Genomic DNA, 19,539 nt, shown 5'->3' on the forward strand with positions numbered 1-19,539 from the left:
CCTATCTAGCCTAGCTCAATAATGGATGTAGAATCTTAAATAAATATAACGGACTTTAATATAATGGAATTTAAATTTATCCAAAAAAAAATTCATCCAACCCATTATACATCAACCATAAGTAATTTTAGTGATCTAATTTACTATGATGTTTTATTTGTTTAAAGGGACAAAATAGAATTGAAATTAAATTTGTTTTTTTTTTTTGTTTTTTTATAATATATTATATTTTAAATTTAGAACCTGAGGTCCAATTATATGCTTGTAAAATCTCTAAAATTGTAGTTAAATTTTTAAAAGGTTATAAATAATTAAATAGTAAGGTTTCAAATAATAAATTTGAACTTACTTGATACAAGTTCCTAGTTATTTGTACTTAATGATAACGGTCAGTTTCTTGATTTTTTTTTAAAGTTTTCTAAACATTTGATAAGTAAAATTAAACTATATACATTAACATAAGAAATGATAAATTCATTCTGTTCCAAAAAATAAACATCATTATCATCTCTAATAGTCCATATAAACCCTAAGTTTTTTTCTAACATTTATTATACATAAATTAAGATTCTTATATTTTTGTCGTTTTATCGCCGTTAATATAATTGCAACCGTTAATATAATTGTGCAATCGTCACCACGAGGAGGAACATATAAATAATTACTCAATAAAATTTATAAAAAATAAAAATGTCATACATAATAAATATTTGTTATACAATTCGTTTAAAATATTAAATAATTAATAAATATATTTAATAATTATTATTTATTTATTTCAAAATTTTAAATATTATTTTGTAAATCTATTAATTACAAGCAATTAGGGGTTTATTAGGGTCCGTTGCCCGTTGCCCGTTGCCCGCCGGCCATCATCGTTAAACCCCCCTCTCCTTCGAAGGAGCAAAAACCCTCTTCCATTTCTCTCTCTAAAAATCTCAACTTTGAACGGAATATTCTCTTTCTACACTCTTTAATCCGTTGTTTCGCTTTCAATTTCACAAACCCTAGTAAATACGTGTGCTAATCAGCATTCATCAGTTACGAATCTAGGGTTTCTGTGAGCAAAAATGTCTTCTTGGGATAGCGAGATTGTTCTGCGTGATGTTTCCAATGCTTGTCTCGTAATTACTGACCGCATTGGACGAGATGTCTCCGCGCAACTTGATCTCGAAGAATCTCTTGAAGCGTCTAGATACACTAGTCATCCATATGCAACTCATCCTAGAGAGGTAATTCAGTGCTCTAAGAAGTACAACTTCACTTCTCAACTTACCGATTTCTTGTTCACTTAAGCATCAACGAGAATTTGTAAGTCGGGAAATACTTCAAAAGTTTTTTTTTGTTTTTTATTTTCAATTTCTTCTATTTGGAGCTCTTCGAGTTTTAGCTATGGGTAATATTTGAATTTTATATCCTTTGGAAATTAACTAAGGAAGTGTCCTTCTCACAATTGTACCCACCTATGGAGATGGTGGTGTTGAACGATTGGACTAGATACATAAACTTCCCCCTCATCTGTCTGTTTATTTCATATCCAGACTTTGTGGGTTTATCATCTGTAACTTTTAGAATGTTGCAGGGAGAATGCACATTTTGTAAAGGTGGTTTGTTTCACGGATTGGATGAAGTTTGGATTGAAACATAGTGATGTGTAATAGGATGAGTAATTGGCTTATAAGGGCATGATTCAATCCTTAATGACACGTCTCTCATCATTTGATAATCTAATCCTTAATTTCAACTTTTCAAACAAATGGACATGAACCCATCAGTGTAAAACCACTCTGGAGTGCCCTAGCCTTCAAAATTAGCTCTGATATTTGCATTGTGTACAGTCTTTTTTAACATGTTCGTAATTAGCAAGATGAGTGGTATGTTGATACAGTTCTATTACTTATTACATGCTACTTTGTCCTCTAAGTACACATCCTTATCTATGGAAACATATTTGTAATAAATGGATAACTGAAGTTTTAACTAATTGGCTAAATTAAACTTCCATTTTGTTTGACTTGATGCATTATCTTCGTAATCTTACATTGTGCAAGTAATTTCAGTGGCCTCCTTTGGTTGAAGTGGCGAATACCTGGGAGCTACCTCCTATACTTATTGAAAGATACAATGTAGCCGGTGGGGAAGGAACTGCTTTATGTGGAATTTTCCCAGAGATTCGCAGGGCTTGGGCATCTGTAGATAATTCCTTGTTTTTGTGGCGCTTTGATAAGTGGTTAGACCAAATGGTTCAAAGGATATCATATATTAATCTTATTCTTATTTTATGCGTGTCTCGCTAAAGAAACGTCTTTGATTTCTCTATTTGTTATATGGCTTAGGGATGATCAATGTCCTGAATATAATGGGGACGAACAAGCTATTTGTGCTGTTGGTTTAGCCAAAGCAAACCTGGCGTTTTTATTGAAGCTATTCAACACCTTTTGATCTTAGCTACTCCTGTTGAGGTAATGGCATCCTTATTTGACGTGTCTTTTTCTCCCATATAGTTTTTGCCTATCATTCACATCTATACTAGTTAATGCTATATACCATACTTCTGTGACTATCATTTGGTATTTATTATCTTTTATATTGGTTCAGACATTCTATCAGAAAATCTGTAAGTGGATGTAGAATCAGTAATTCATCACTTTTGAACATCATAAATATGCAATCTTGTGTTGGTAGTGCATGCGTTTCCTTATCTGCATCCGTATAGTTTTGATTGGTTTGAACTCCACAAACTATAAACTAACTTGTTGTATTTGATACTTTTGTCACTGTGAACCAGTCAAGCTAATTCAATAAATCATAGGAAAGAATGACCATTTGCTTGGCTTGAAATGTTAGTCAAAATATTTTTTCAACATTAAGCATACATATAAACATCCATTCCTGCAGAGCTCATTTTGGTAATAATTCTGTTTGCTACAAGTTCTGTAGATGTAACTGGACTGATAATCCCATTCTCGACATCATTTGAAAACCATTGACATATTTATAGCAGTGGAAACATTTCTTGGTTCTGTTGATGAATAAATTTACATAAACACAAATCCGTACCATTTTTAGTGTTTAGGATTTCTTTTTAACTGGTATACCCGTCATAGCTTAATTAGCAATCACTGATCGGAATTTATTCATGAGATGTATAATTGGATCAGTTTTGTATTTTCTTGGTCTTTTTATTTCCTTCTGGAATTTATCTCTTTTAGGAACCTAATACCTCTAACTATGCTTCTTGTATCTTTCGCTTCTTTTTCAGCATTGATAAATCTTTGTCTTATTTATTTTGTTAACAAGTACTACTGATTAACTGTGTTTTTTCTCAGAGGAAGCTCATTTCTGATTTATTTCATGAGCCCCCATCTTTATCTTTATGTATATTTTATTATGTGAGTGATTGTATTTGTCTTCTATCGTCCTCAGTTGATACTTGTAGGTGTCTGCTGTTCTGGAAAGAGTGATGGTACAGACCCATATGCAGAAGTTTCACTCAAACTTTTTCCAGAGTATACAGTACCCTCTGATGGGGTTACAATGACATGCATCACATGTACTGATGGGGGTCGTATTTTCCTGGCTGGACGTGATGGCCATATCTATGAATTACTTTATTCAACTGGTTCGGGATGGCAAAAACGCTGTAGAAAAATTTGTGTCACCTCAGGATTAGGAAGTGTCATTTCAAGGTATATATCTTTCAACTTATATTGGATACCATCAATTGTATTTGCAAAAAAATCGTGGCCTCAAATTTTAAGTTCTCTTTAACTTCCACATTTAAAAAATAATATTATCACAAGAATGACAAATATCTAAAGATAATGCCTATGCATCAGTATTTTTGTTTAGTAATATATCGTTTCCAAGTAGTGGCTCACATGTTTATCTACCAATAGAAATCAGATAAAGGTTGTGCAATAATATTTGATTTACTCAATAGGTTTTGGAAAAAAAAGTGCAAATACATCTTGCAAGTTGCAAGTATTTGAAATTGTTCATTTAATAAACCTACATTTCCATGTGTCAATATAACCTCTTGTCAACATTTTTTCAAACTGCAAAGTATGTATTTGAATTCTTCTTTATATGACCATCTAATATATTTGTACTTGTGAATGTGTACTTCAGATGGGTAGTTCCCAATGTATTCAAATTTGGAGCTGCTGACTCTATTATCGAAATGGTTGTTGATAATGAGAGGCATATCCTGTATGCACGCACAGAGGAGATGAAAATCCAAGTGTTTTTTTCTTGGAATTAATGGTAATGATGCACTCAAAAAAGTTGCAGAAGAGAAAAATCTAGTTAACGTGAGAGATGCAAATTTTGGTGGTAGACCTGCGGCTGGATCAAGACCCCTAGCTAGACCAGCAAAGACATCAATTGTTTGCATTTCTCCTCTTTCAACACTGGAATCGAAGGGGCTGCATCTTGTTGTTGTTCTATCTGATGGCAGAAGATTGTATTTAACAACTACTTCATCTAGTGGAAATAATGGTGGTATTGCTGGGTTGAGTGCATTTGATGCCAATAATCACAAGCCATATTGCTTGAAAGTTGTGACAACCAGGCCTTCTCCTCCTCTAGGCGTAGGTGGAGCTTTTGGACCGATATCTCTTGCTGGGCGTTCTCAGGATGAGGAGCTGTCACTAAAAATTGAATCCTCATATTATTCTGCTGGAACTCTCATTCTCTCTGATTCCTCGCCGTCAACCATGTCACCTCTTCTTATTGTAAACAAGGATTCAAGCACACAATCTCCTTTAACTGTAATTTTGGAACAGGTGCAAGAAGTTCTCGGGCACTTCGAGAGTTTGTATCTTCACTACCCGTTGAGGGTCGTATGCTGTTTGTGGCCGACATTTTACCCCTACCAGATGCGGCAACTGCTATGCAGTCGTTATATTCTCAATTAGAATTTTGTGGGTTTGACAATTTTGGGGAAGATTCTGTAAAGGAATCAGGAAAGCTTGGGCTAGAGGGGATCTTTCAACTCAACATATATTACCTAGAAGAAGAATGGTTGTATTCAGCACAATGGGGATGATGGAACTAGTCTTCAACAGGCCAGTTGACATCCTGAGGAAATTGTTGGAGTCTAGTCTGGCTAGATCAACCTTGGAGGAATTTTTCAACCGATTTGGAGCTGGAGAGTCAGCGGCAATGTGCTTAATACTTGCTTCTAAAATAGTCCAAACGGAAAATATCATCAGTAACTTTGTTGCAGAGAAGGCAGCTGAGGCTTTCGAGGATCCAAGACTTGTTGGAATGCCATTGCTGGAAGGTGGTAGTGGTGCATTATCGAACACCAGAACTGTTACTGGTGGATTCAGCATGGGCCAAGTTGTCCAAGAGGCTGAGCCTGTTTTTTCAGGTGCACATGAGGGGCTCTGTTTGTGCACATCGAGATTACTTTTGCCTTTGTGGGAGCTTCCAGTTATAGTGGCAAAAGGCTCGAGTGCTTCCAGTCTTGCGGCTGAAAATGAAATGGTTTCATGCAGGCTATCGTCGGGTGCAATGCGAATTCTCGAGGATAAAATTCGTTCTTTGGAGAAGTTTCTTAGGTCTAGGAGGAATCAGAGAAGGGGGTTGTATGGTTGTGTTGCGGGAATTGGAGACGTGTCTGGTTCAATTCTGTTTGGGGCTGGTTCAGATTTGGGTGCTGTAAGGAACTTATTTGGTACATATTCTAGGAATGTTGGATCTGCTGATGTCGTCTCATCAAATAAGAGACAAAGACTCCCATATAATTCCACTGAATTAGCTACAATGGAAGTGAGTTTGGAATTAGTTATCCTGTTGTCGTCTTACTATTGTTTGCTCTTATCTCTAAAGCTAGAGCTCTTTCCCTGTCCTTGTAGGTGAGAGCAATGGAGTGTATCAGGCAGTTACTTCTTAGGTCTGCTCAAGCTCTTTTTCTTCTTCAACTAGTTTCCCAGCATCATCTCACACGCTTGGTTCAAAATTTTGATGCTACGCTAAAGCAAGCACTGGCTCAGTTGACATTTCATCAATTAGTTTGTACTGAAGAAGGGGACCAGCTTGCTACAAGACTTATATCGGCTTTAATGGAGGTATTTATATATTTTCGGATCCTATATAAAATAGTCATTGACTTACTAGTAGCTGTTTTGTTGGTCTTCTTCATATTTCTATTGGAAGCTTTAGATAATTATAATTTTAAATAGATTATTATTTATCATCTTCTATTAACGGTTTCTCATAAGTTGTCAAAAATCAGTAGATATACTAATATATATATTAGGTCATGTCATTTCAAAATCAAGGCTTGGTTTGATGAAGGGTTATTTGAATTTAATCCAAATAACCTGTTATCCCGTCATCAAACAAGGTCTTAGTTTAGATAGTTAAGAAATGAAGTATTTTAGTTGATGATTTGATTGATTTGGATTTTGGCCTGTCATTTCTAAAGGGTTATTTGAATTTATTCCAAATAACCTCTTATCCCGTCATCAATCATCTCATCAAACAAGGTCTTAGTATAGAAATGAAGTATTTTGTTGATGATTTTAATAATTTGATTGACTAGGCCTTGTCATTTCTACACTAAGGCCTTGGTTGATGAAGGGTTATTTGAATTTAATCCAAATAACCCCTTATCCCATCACAAATCTCTTGATCAATCAAATCATCAACTAAATTAGCCTTACTTTATTTCTTTTAAACATTTTAAAATATTAAATACAAAGGATATTTTAGTCCTTTAACCTAAATAATCCACTTTCTCATCAAACAAGGTCTTCCCAGCTCTAACTGTTTGTGTCAATTATCATACACCTACCCAGTATTACACTGGTCCAGATGGCAGGGGAACCGTGGGTGACATAAGTACTAGGCTAAGGGAGGGATGTCCAAGCTACTATAAGGAGTCAGATTACAAATTTTATCTTGCTGTAGAATGTTTAGAAAGAGCTTCTGTATATTCCTGATGCGGAGGAGAGGCAAAACCGTGCCAGAGAAGCTTCAACCACTTAAGTAAGATTCCTGAATCTGCAGATTTACGAACAGTCTGCAAACGTTTTGAAGACTTGAGGTTTGTTTAATCCGCCAAGCTGAACGCAGAAACCTCTCAATTAGCTTATATTTCTGTTTAACCATTGCAAAATACTAATGATACTTGTGTTATCTCAGTGCAGATTTTATGAAGCAGTTGTTCGTTTGCCCTTACAGAAGGCTGAGGCTCTTGATCCTGCTGGTGATGCCTATAATGAACAGATAGATGGTGGAGCTAGGGAGGGACGTGCTCTTGCTCAACGTGAACAGTGTTATGAAATTGTGACTTCTGCTTTGCGTTCTTGAAAGGTGGAACTTCTCCATAGTAGGGAGTTTGGTTCTCCTATTAGGCCTGTGGCACAATCAACACTTGATCCAGCACCCGCAAGAAGTATATTCATCAAATTGTTCAACTTGGCGTTCAGTCAGCTGATAGATCGTTTCACGAGTTTCTATACAGGACATTAATTGATCTGGGCCTCTGAAAATGAGTTGTTGGAGTATGGAGGTCCTGACCTAGCCCTTTTTTACAGAATGCTTCTGCGTGAACCTGTACAAGAGGTTAGTATTTTTACCCTTTTCTGCCAGTTGGACTTCAAAATTTGTTTTATATGAAAGATTGTATTATCTTGTTTCTAGGGCCAGACTAATATTCACAAGCACATAATCAAGAGAATCAAGTAAAATATTCTGAACTCCTAGCACGATATTATGTCCTGAGAGGCAACATGCTCTTGCAGCTCCATGTGCTGTTAAGGCTAACAGAAAGGAGATCTGGTGATGGGAGCAGATATTGCGCCTACATTAGAGCAGAGGTAATGTCATTTCTTATTCAAGACCTTGGTGCATCTTTTCACGTTTTTTCGATTGTTTTCTGTATTGATATAATAAATGCTGTAGTTTAAATTGCTTTTTTGCCGAGTAATACTAATATTTTCACTTGTTTTGAAAAAAAGAGGTTGAATAGATTTGTTCTAATTATTTTTCTAATAAAATATCATTTGATTGAAAATTTAACCTTTGCCTGCTGGAGTTAACACCAAAAACTTATGGTTGAAGCTACTATCACTTTCTTCTGAGATGTTTGCCAACTGGCACACTCTTGTCCTTGACTATGGTTCTGTCCTTTACAAGGAAAAAATCTTCTATTTCTGTTAAGTTGTTGCTTTTTTCAAATTAAAAAGTTCTGAAATCTGTCTACATGATTTTGAGCAGGCTAAAAAACCACATTCCTAATTTATGTTCAGCTACTGTCATTTAGGGCTTGTTTGATGTTGGTTATTTGAGATTATTTCGAAATAACCCAATATCCCATCAATAGTCTACTCCCACATCATTCAAATCATCAATAAAATACCATGATATCGTCTAGTTGAATATTATATATATTATTTTTTTTTTACTCAACCCCAAATACATCAAGCAAGATTATTTGAAAATAGCCACCTGGTTATTCAAATAACCCCAGATCAAACAAAGCCTTACTTGTTTAAATCGACGAACTCCTTTTTCCCTGTGAATTTCCAGCAATCATTTAGGCTGTTGCCTTTTGAATTTCAGGTGTCAATACTTGAGTAATGCAGTCTTACAGGCGAAGAATGCCAGTGACAATCCAGATGTCTCCAATCGCGGTGCTTATGATGATGGGCTGCTTGATCTCCTTGAAGGAAAGCTTGCTGTTCTTAGGTTTCAAATCAAGATCAAAGAGGAACTGGAGTCCATTGCCTCTAACATGGAGGCTTCCCCTAGTTCGGCTGAGTCTACTCTTAATGATTCATCAGTAGATGCTAACTTTTTGCATTCTGTCGGAGAAAAGGTCAAGGAGTTATCAACAGATCTTAAAAGCATCACTCAACTATACAATGAGTATGCCGTTCCATTTGAGATTTGGGAGGTATGCAGACCATAAACAGATTACACTATTATAAATTCCTTGTTTTCGTATTGGATCAGGATACAGAAACAGATTAAAAAAACGTTTCCTAAATTTTCTTTTTCTGATTATATTTTGTGGTGCAGATCTGCTTGGAGATGCTATACTTTGCGAACTATTCTGGTGATACAGATAACAGTATTATAAGGGAGACATGGGCTAGACTGATGGATCAGGCTCTCTCAAAGAGTGGGATTGCAGAAGCTTGTGCAGTCCTTAAAAGGGTTGGTTCTAATGTTTACCTTGGAGATGGAGCTGTTGTACTACCATTGGATAGTTTGTGTCTTCACCTCGAGAAAGCTGCCTTGGTACACCTCCATTTCATAGAATTGATAGTGTATTTGGTTATTTGATTATTTTGAAAAAAAATCTTTTATCACATAATGTATTTTTTAATCATCAAATCACTTGGTTCTTCAACCAAAATACTAAAAACCCTTGCTTTATTTTTAACCCAAATAACCCTATTTTTATATCAAATTTCCTAACCTATTTCCTTTTCAAATAATCCCACATCAAACAAGCTCTATAGCTTAAGTCCTGTTTGTTAAAGGGTTGTTTCAATTTAATCCAAATCTCCCTTATCAAATCATCGATCAAATCATTCTAAATACAGATACCATCTATCTAAAAAAAAGTTGTGTTCATTATATATTATACCCTTTAATGTTCTTTTTTTACCCAAATAACTTGATTTTCAATAATCTACATCAGACAATTTATTTGGAAACAACCACTTGGTTATTCAAAAAACCTATATCAAACATTGCCCAAGTAAAATATATAAACTTTTGTTTGTCATTGAATCTTGTTGCAAAACAGTTTATTTCTTAGTTTCGAGATTTATTAATTTTTAAAACAGGTTGAAAATGAACATGTTCTATAAGTTGATAACACAAACAAAAACTAAACTTTTGAATTTTGAATTATTGATTAGGAGCGGTCAACTTCAGGGGCTGAATCTGTTGGAGATGAAGACATAGCAAGAGCTCTTCTTGCTGCTTGTAAGGGTGCTATAGAACCTGTTTGAATTCCTACGACCAACTTCTATCGAATGGAGCAATTTTGCCATCAGCAACTCTAAGATTGCGCATGCTTCGTTCGGTCCTGGTTGTGCTTCGCGAGTGGGCCATGTCTACATTGGGTACAAATAGTAGGGCAGGGGCCTCCCTAATTAATAGCCGATCATACTTACCTGATCAAACTACTGCCCTTAACCAAGGGACTCGTGATAAGATCACAAGTGCTGCGAACAGGTAAACTATTCTATTCCCTTTCTATTTATAGTTTCCGAACTTTTTTAGCTTGCACTGCTTGATAATACAACTTATCACTTAATCTAAGTAACTAAGGCAATGTTTGATAATGTAGTGTATCACTTAATCTGAAAAATGAAAGTACTTATTTAAAATAAGTCAATTTGGTCAGTGTTACTTAAAACCCCTTCATTCTTTAGAATCAGCTCAAATTAAGCTAAAACATGAAAGCTAGAATAACTAGCTTGGTTTGGTAAGTTATGAATGACTTAACTCGGTAGTATAATATGCTTATAAAAGACAACTTTAACCCTTGAAAGTTACGTCACTACAAGGGTAACATAGTCATTAATTACTTTTCAAACATTATTATCAGGTCAATTTGCATCAAGTACTTCAAATTTGAACCAACATTTATTCTTAACACTTAATTTTTCAGTTTCACATTATTTTCCCGGAGTGTTTATTTGAATTAAGTTCATTGGATAAGTATTATAATCAAAAGACAACTTTAACCCATGTAAATTAATCAAGTTACATAAATAGTGTTTTTAAGTATTTTTCCCACATTATAGTTTCACATTATTTTCCTTGTCAAGTACTTCAAATTCAAATGTTTTGTGCAGGTATATGACTGAAGTAAGGAGATTGCCACTTCCCCAGAACCAAACAGAAGGTGTTTATCGCTGTTTTAAAGAGCTGGAAGAGTTTGTGTTGAGCCCATATCCTTACAGACGGTTCTAATTCTTCTCGGGTTATTTGAAAGTATCATCATCCATTGCACAAAGCATCTTTATACTTTTGAGAAATGTGTATGAAGGAGAAAACTTGTTACCTACTTTTAGAAGCATCAGAGATCCAAATTCAAAAGCACTTTGGAATAAGATTATTAATCATTCTATCCACTCTTCAGTTCAATTTTATTTAGTTTTTTTTTCTTTCAAATATTGTATGGTAGGAAAATGTACACTATTTAATCTCTCCACATTAATTTTTGTACAACTTGTTTTGCAGTCTTTTGTTTTATTGTTAAATCAGTGTAGGCCACACTTGTGGAGAATGCAAGATAAACAAGCTTGTATTGTTTTCCTTGTATTATTTAAAATTCAAGCCAGTTTTTTTGTTTTTGTTTTGCAGTTTCTTAATTTATTATTTCTTAGGTTTTGGTTTGTTATTTATTTATTATTAAATGCGCGTTCTAATATCTTCTTGTCATACTTTCCCTCCATTAAAAAAAAGAGAACAAGGGCCCTTTCCATATGCCCCTAAATAAGAACTTAACGAAGAAGAAACAACGAATATGGTTTCCTTTCAATAATTATCATCTTTCCTTCTCTTCTTTTGAGATTGATCCGTGTAGTTATAGTCAATGCACATTTTGAATTTTCTCTCTGGGCAACCACTAAATAAGAGGTTTTCTCTGGACAACCACTGAATTTTTCGTCAGATGATGATCATATGGTGTTCATACAAGACGTTCTTTTCCTTTCCTTTCTAACTTGCTCGAAAGTGAGACCCGACAAATAAAGAAAATACACCTTTTTTTCTTCCTCTACTTTGACTTCACAATCCTAAGGAAGCGTGCAAGAAGCACAATTATCCACACGGATATTTGAAATAGGGGCGAGCCAGATATAATCCGGTTAAAAGAAAAAAACTGTGTCAGTGGACGAATACCATGTGATCAATAGAATCCAAATATCTCATAATTTAGGCTTATCCCCTTTTGAAAAATAATATGGTCAATCACCTGATTATTCATTGTTGCGTGTTTTCAGTTGTATTTGTTTTTTCCTTCAATCACATGTTGAGCGTAATAAGTTGTCTCCCCGGTCTGCCTTATGTTGTTGCCTCGGTTTGCTAATGAAAAATCTCTCAAATGGATGTGAATAATGTTTTCTTAATGGTGACCTTAATGAAAAGGTTTATATGATGTCTCCCTCGGATGTTTCTCATCAACTTGGTGAAGTTTGCAAACTTTGCAAAGCTGTTTATGATCTCAAACAAACACCACGTGCCTAGTTTGAAAAATTATCTATGTTGATCGCTTTGTTTGGCTCTCTTCCTAGTCATCATGATTCGGCTTTATTTGTCAAGCGTACAACAACATGACGTATTCTTCTATCATTATATGTTGATGATATGTTTATTACAGGTGATGATAATGATGATATTGAATCATTGAAGTCTGAGTTGACACATTCATTCTCTATGAAAAATTTGAGTATGCTACGCTATTTTTTGGGAATTGAGGTAGCTTATTCTCCAAAATGTTATCTTTTATCTCAATCTAAGTATATTGCCGATTTGTTTGAGTGTGCTCAACTAACCGACAACCGAATTGTTGATACACCCATTGAGACTAATGTTAATTACTCTTCGTCCGATGACACTCATTTGGAGGATTCTGGTTTTATTGTACCTGTTGGCAACTTAGTTTATCTTACTATAACTCGCTCAGACATTATGCATGCAGTTCATGTGGTTAGTCAGTTTGTCATTTTCCCTACTACAATTCATTGTGCTACTTTTTTTGTATTATCATGTATCTTCGGGGCACTCAATTTCATAGTCTCATGTTTCCTTCCACGTCTTCATTAAAGTTGTGCACCTACTCTGATGCGGATTGGGCTGGTGATCCTACGAACCGTAAGTCGACCACTGAATATTGTATTTTCCTCGATGATTCACTTATTTCGTGGAAGAGCAAGAAACAATATGTTATCTCCCGTCTTCTACATAAGCTGAGTATCATGCCATGACCTCGACTACCTGTGAAATTGTTTAGTTACGCTGGTTATTGATATGGGTATTCTCTTTCTCACCCAATTCGCTACATTGCGATAATCAGAGTTCTATTCAAATTGCACAGAGTTCTGTCTTTCATGAGTAAACCAAACATATCGAGATTGATTGTCATGTCACTCGTCATCATCTACATACTCACACCATAACTTTTCCATTCGTTCATTCCTCCTTATAGATTGCTGATACAATTATAAAAATGCACTCGACTTTGCGCTTTCGTTTTCTGACTGAAAAACTCTCAATGCTCATTATTGTTGTATCATGAGTTTGAGAGTGGATGTTAGATATATTACTTTTATTATCTTTATTAGCAATTAATGGTATTTTAGTCTATTAGCACTTAATGATATTTTAGTCTATTGTAATCATTAACTATATAAAATCTTTCATTACATTTAGTTTGTTTTATGCTTGCTAATAAGAAATTCTAGTTTCTCTAATTATTTTATCAATGATTGCAAAGTATGCAGTTGGGATTGGTTCAATCAAAATCATGATGCACGATGATAAATTTTGTATATTGAATGAAGTGAGACACGTTCCACTTATTATTAAGAATTTAATATCTTTGAGTATTCTAAATAATAAAGGATTTTAGTTCAACGATGAAAGTGGAGTTTTGAATGTCTTCAATGATTTTGATGTTGTTCTGAAATGTGTCAAAAATGGTAGTCTATATTTTATGTAGAGTTCTAATGTCTCATGTTCTATTTGTTGAATCTTCAAAGATTTACAAAGATAACCTGACTAAACTATGTCATATGAGTGAGAAGAGAATAAAGGTGAAGAAAGTATAAACTATTGATAATCTTGTTGATAGTTCATCAAGCCGCTTCCTTATAACAAGTTCCAATATTGTTTGGACTTGCTTAACGTTATAAACTGTTAAGTTGCTCTAGAAGAAACTCTAGAAGAGAGAAGATATAACATATGGGGCATCTAGGAGAACTCAAGTCTATAACATTGAGTAATGAATATTAGCATTGCTTAATACATCAATGCCATCTGAAATTGTGTAATGTATTTGGACATTTAGGTCATCTGAGTCATCTGGACATTGACTTGTGTATTTAAGTCATCTTTGACATTGAGTAATATATGAGTATTGGCTAATGCATCTGGGTCATCTCACATTGAATAATACATTTGATCATTTAAGTCATATGGGTATTGACTAATTTATTTGAGTCATTTATAGCATTCAGTAATACATATGTGCATTGACTAATGCATCTAGGACATCTGCCATTAACTAATGCATCTGACCATTTAACATTGAGTAAAACATCTGAACATTTGACATTTAGTAATGCATCTAACCATCTTAGTCATCGACTAATTCGTTGGATCATTTCTAACATTAAGTAATGTATATGGACATTGACTAATTCATTTGGGTCATCTGACATTGACTAATGTATCTGACCATCTGACCATCTAAGTCATCTGAGTCATATAGGCATTGACTAATACATTGGGTCAATGATGCGGTGCGAGTCGAAGAGGCGTTTATGCGAAAGTTGCAGCATCCGAAAATATCTCGCAAGTATCAGATTTCGACGATTGCCTAGTGTTTTTCGGGCGGAAACTTTAGGGGCTCAAAATCGCATTTTTATTAGTTTCGGGTGTTTTTTTGCAATTTATTAAAAGTTGTTTACTTCTTTTGCAAGCTAGGGTTTGAGTATTTAAAAGAATCTTAAAACACTTTGTGAGGGGAAGATTATTAATTAGAAAACGAGGTTTCCTCAATATCTATCAACTTTCGGTATTCGTAAGAATCAACGAATCTTGATAAAGGTTCATCCTAGCCACGCACGCTGCATCAGTTGATATCAGTTTCCAGTCGACCCTGAGGTATGCCGCCCCGAAGACAGCCGCGCAACCCTACCCCTGGTGCTGATGATGGTGACCTTGCTGAGTTGCGACGTGAAAACGCTGAGTTTCGCCGTGATAACGACGATTTGAGGCGGCAGGTTGAATGGTTGACGCAACGGATGGATGCATCTATGCACACGCACCACCCTGAAGATGATGTTACGATGACAGATGAAAACCCTCTCGGTGGTCTTCGGAATCGATCCCCTGAACGCCCCAATCATCGCTGAGAGCAGGCTTTCAGGGTGGACATCCCTAAGTTCGATGGTAGTCTACCACCGGAAGAGTTTATTGATTGGCTTTCTCAGGTTGTGAAGAGATTCTGGATTTCAAGGAAGTTCCTGCAGATTGTCGTGTACCCCTTGTTACGATCCGCTTACATGGTCGTGCACAAGCATGGTGGCAGCAGTTGAAACAGACACGTGTTCGTCATGGTAAGGCAAAGCTCACGAATTGGGACAAATTCAGGAAGCATATTAGGGCTGCGTTTCTACCATATAATTACGAACGTAACCTGTACCAGCGGTTCCAGAATCTTTGTCAGGGTTCTCGTTCCGTGGATGACTATTCCACTGAGTTTTACACCTTTGTGGCTCGTGTTGACCTGTCTGAGTCCCCTCTCCAGTTGGTTTCTCGCTATATTGGTGGCCTTCGCCTCCAGTTGCAGGATATTTTGAATATGTTTGATCCCTTGACTGTTTCTGAGGCACATCAGCGTGCTTCACAGGCTGAGAAACAGCTAGCCAGGCGCGGTTCGGGTAGCTTTGGAAAACAGGTTGTCCCCACTAGTGGCATTGGTTCTTCTTCCCAGCCGGCCCATCCCCCCCCCCCCCCCCTCGCAGCACTACAGCCCCCCCGCAGGGACGTCCCGGTGGCTTGCGTTGTTTCAATTGTGGTGAAGTTGGCCATCGCCAAGCAGAGTGTCGCAACCCAAAGTCCACCAATCGTGGTCTTTTTACTGAGGTGGATGATCCTGACTCTGCTCTTCCTTCAGATTCAGCCCCAGTGTATGATGTTTATGATGATGAGGCAGCAGGAGTATGTTTCTGGTGATGTTGGCCCCCTTTTGGTGATTCGTCGATCATGTTTAACCCCTCGTGCTCCTGACAACGAGTGGTTACGCAATAATCTGTTCCATTCCACTTGTACCATCGGTGGCAAAGTTTGCACCTTCATCATTGATGCTGGGAGTTGTGAGAATGTGATTTCTGAGGTTGCAGTTTCGAAGCTGGGTCTGTCCACTGAACCTCACCCCAAGCCTTATCGCCTGTCCTGGCTGAGTCAAGGTACGGATGTTACAGTTTCCAAGCGCGTACTTGTTAATTTTTCCATTGGTTCCCATTATCGTGATGCTGTATATTGTGATGTGGTTCCTATGGATGCTTGTCACCTTTTACTTGGTCGCCCTTGGCAGTTTGATCATTCTGTTATACATGATGGGCGTGCTAATACCTACACGTTCTTATTTCATGGTACCAAGATTGTGTTGATGCCAAATCAGCCCAAGAAGGGTGCTGCCCCCACTCATCATGCGTCCCCCCCTACCACCTTGTTGTCTCGGGGTCCTTTTCAGACCGCCAAGGTAATCTCATGTTCGCTGATTACCTGTAGTGCTAGTTCTGAGGTGCCTATTCCAGTGCAGCCGCTGTTACAGGAGTTTGCAGATGTTTTTCCTGAGAATCTGCCTTGTGCCTTGCCTCCTTTGCGTGATATCCAGCATCACATTGACTTGGTTCCAGGTGCTGCCCTACCCAACCGTCCTCATTACCGCATGAGTCCCAAAGAACATGAAGAGTTGCATAGACAGGTGGAGGACTTGCTGGCTAAGGGACACATTCGAGAGAGCCTTAGTCCCTGTGCTGTCCCGGCCCTTCTTACCCCAAAAAAGGATGGGTCTTGGCGTATGTGCATTGATAGTCGTGCTATCAACAAGATTACAGTGCGTTATCGGTTTCCTATTCCCCGGTTGGATGACTTGTTGGATCAGTTGGGTGGTGCTTCTGTGTTTAGCAAACTGGATCTCAAGAGTGGATACCATCAGATTCGTATTCGCATGGGTGATGAGTGGAAGACTGCCTTTAAGACTCATGAGGGCTTATATGAGTGGCTGGTTATGCCGTTTGGTCTGTCGAATGCTCCTAGCACCTTTATGCGTGTGATGAACCAGGATCTTCGCCCTTTCATTGGGAAGTTTGTAGTCGTTTACTTCGACGACATCTTGATTTACAGTGATAGCGAGGCACACCTCTCCCATCTTCGTGAGGTGTTATCTGTTCTCCGGCGTGACAAGTTCTATGCTGCTTCCTCGAAGTGCACATTTCTTACTGATTCTACCCAGTTCCTCGGTTATGTGGTGTCTCGGGAGGGCCTGAAAGTGGACCCGAGTAAGGTACTGACTGTCAATCAGTGGCCCCGCCCCTCTTCGATCACTGAAGTTCGCAGTTTTCATGGTTTGGCTTCCTTCTATCGGCGTTTTATTCCTCACTTCAGCAGTGTTACGGCTCCTATCACTGATTGTATGAAGGGGGTTAAGTTCTTCTGGACGGATGATGCCGAGGCTGCCTTTGTTGAGATCAAGCACCGACTCACTTCAGCCCCTATTTTGGTTCTTCCTGATTTTTCCCAGCCATTTGAACTACATTGTGATGCTTCGAAATTGGGTATTGGGGCTGTACTTAGCCAATCTGGGCGTCCTGTTGCTTATTTTAGTGAGAAACTGTCTAGCGCTAAACTTCGTTTCAGTACCTATGATATTGAGTTCTATGCTATTGTCCAGGCAGTCAAACACTGGCGTCATTATTTATTTCAGCGGGAGTTTGTCTTATATACGGATCATGATTCTCTCAAGCATCTTGGTGGTCAGGACAAGATTTCTCATCGTCATGCTTCGTAGGTCTCTTATTTACAGCAGTTTACTTTTGTGATTAAACACAAGGCTGGTGTGTCTAATCGCGTGGCTGATGCTTTGAGTCGTCGTCATGGGCTGTTGGCGGAGATGCGTGTCCATGTACCCGGCTTTGATTCGTTTGTGGACCTCTATCGTGATGATCCTTTCTTTTCTCAGGTCCTCATTCGCATCCAACAGGGGGATTCGAGGGACTTTGTCTTGGAGGATGGGTTCCTTTTCCGCGGTGTGCAGCTGTGCATTCCAGATTGCAGCCTACGTTTGAGGATGATTTAGGAACTCCACAAAGAAGGCCATGTTGGGCGTGATCGTACCTTCCAGCTTCTTGCAGCTTCTTATTTCTGGCCTTCGATGCGCAAAGAGGTGGGGCGTTTTGTTGCTCGTTGTCGTGTTTGTCAGTTGGCTAAGGGCGCTTCGACTAATGCCGGGTTATACTTGCCTCTGCCTATTCCCACTCAACCATGGTCTGATGTCAGTATGGATTTTGTCCTTGGGCTGCCACGTACCCAGCGTGGTTCTGATTCGATTTTTGTGGTGGTTGACCGATTCTCGAAGATGGTTCATTTCATTCCCTGCAAGAAAACCTCTGATGCTGTGGCTGTTGCACAGCTTTATTTCAGGGATGTGTATCGCCTTCATGGACTTCCTGCCTCCATAGTTTCTGATCGGGACACTCGCTTTGTGAGTCACTTTTGGAGGAGTCTTTGGCGTTTGGTTGATACTCAGCTGAATTTTAGCAGTGCCTATCACCCGCAAACTGATGGCCAAACTGAAGTTGTTAATAGGTCTTTGGGGAACCTTCTGCGCAGTTTAATTGGGGATCATCCTAAGGCTTGGGATCTGAAGCTGCCTCAGGCCGAGTTTGCTCACAATCATGCTGTTAATCGCTCCACTAGTTTCAGTCCTTTCCATGTGATTTATGGGCTGTCTCCGCGTGCTCCTCTTGAGTTGTTAGCGCTGCCCAGCAAGGTGCGTCCTCATTCCACTACTGCGGATTTTGTTGGTCACTTGGCTCAGGTTCATCAGACCACTCATGACCGCTTGGTTGCTGCTACTGCCAAGTACAAGGAGAAGGCTGATTCGAGAAGGCGTGCTGTTGATTTTGAAGTTGGTGACTTTGTGTGGGCTATTCTGACTAAGGATCGTTTTCCAGCTCATGAATATAGCAAGCTTGCTGCTAAGAAGATTGGTCCTGTTGAGATTGTGGAGAAGATCAACCCCAATGCTTATCGTTTACGCCTTCCCAGCCATGTGCGTACCTCTGATGTGTTCAATGTGAAGCATCTTGTTCCTTTTGTGGGTGAGTCTTCTTCTGATGAGGATGATGCGGTTCCAGATTTGAGGACGAATCTTTTCTACCCTGGGGGGAATGATGCGGTGCGAGTCGAAGAGGCGTTTATGCGAAAGTTGCAGCATCCAAAATATCTCGCAAGTGTCAGATTTCGACGATTGCCTAGTGTTTTTCGGGCGGAAACGTTTAGGGGCTCAAAATCGCATTTTTATTAGTTTCGGGTGTTTTTTTGCAATTTATTAAAAGTTGTTTACTTCTTTTGCAAGCTAGGGTTTGAGTATTTAAAAGAATCTTAAAACACTTTGTGAGGGGAAGATTATAATTAGAAAACGAGGTTTCCTCAATATCTATCAACTTTCGGTATTCGTAAGAATCAACGAATCTTGATAAAGGTTCATCCTAGCCACGCACGCTGCATCAGTCATTTGGGCATTAACTAATAATTTGGGCATAT

At 38.0% G+C, this 19,539-nt stretch overlaps 1 protein-coding gene across 1 annotated transcript; it reads left to right on the top strand.

The window, feature by feature from the left end:
* Window positions 1–877: 877 nt before the first annotated feature.
* Window positions 878–10,965, top strand: LOC124934237 (nuclear pore complex protein NUP155-like). The gene is given in 21 exon segments (XM_047474736.1): window positions 878–1,232; window positions 2,061–2,230; window positions 2,337–2,398; window positions 2,401–2,462; window positions 3,427–3,689; window positions 4,132–4,246; window positions 4,248–4,770; window positions 4,773–4,970; window positions 4,973–5,778; window positions 5,865–6,077; window positions 6,810–7,057; window positions 7,161–7,396; window positions 7,399–7,499; window positions 7,501–7,621; window positions 7,678–7,808; window positions 7,810–7,832; window positions 8,578–8,911; window positions 9,037–9,258; window positions 9,888–9,972; window positions 9,975–10,206; window positions 10,833–10,965. Coding segments are annotated over 21 exon segments (4,425 nt in total). The 5' UTR covers window positions 878–1,070; the 3' UTR covers window positions 10,951–10,965.
* Window positions 10,966–19,539: the final 8,574 nt, after the last annotated feature.

Source organism: Impatiens glandulifera, chromosome 4 (genome assembly GCF_907164915.1).
Source record: "Impatiens glandulifera chromosome 4, dImpGla2.1, whole genome shotgun sequence".
Classification (NCBI taxonomy): domain Eukaryota; kingdom Viridiplantae; phylum Streptophyta; class Magnoliopsida; order Ericales; family Balsaminaceae; genus Impatiens; species Impatiens glandulifera.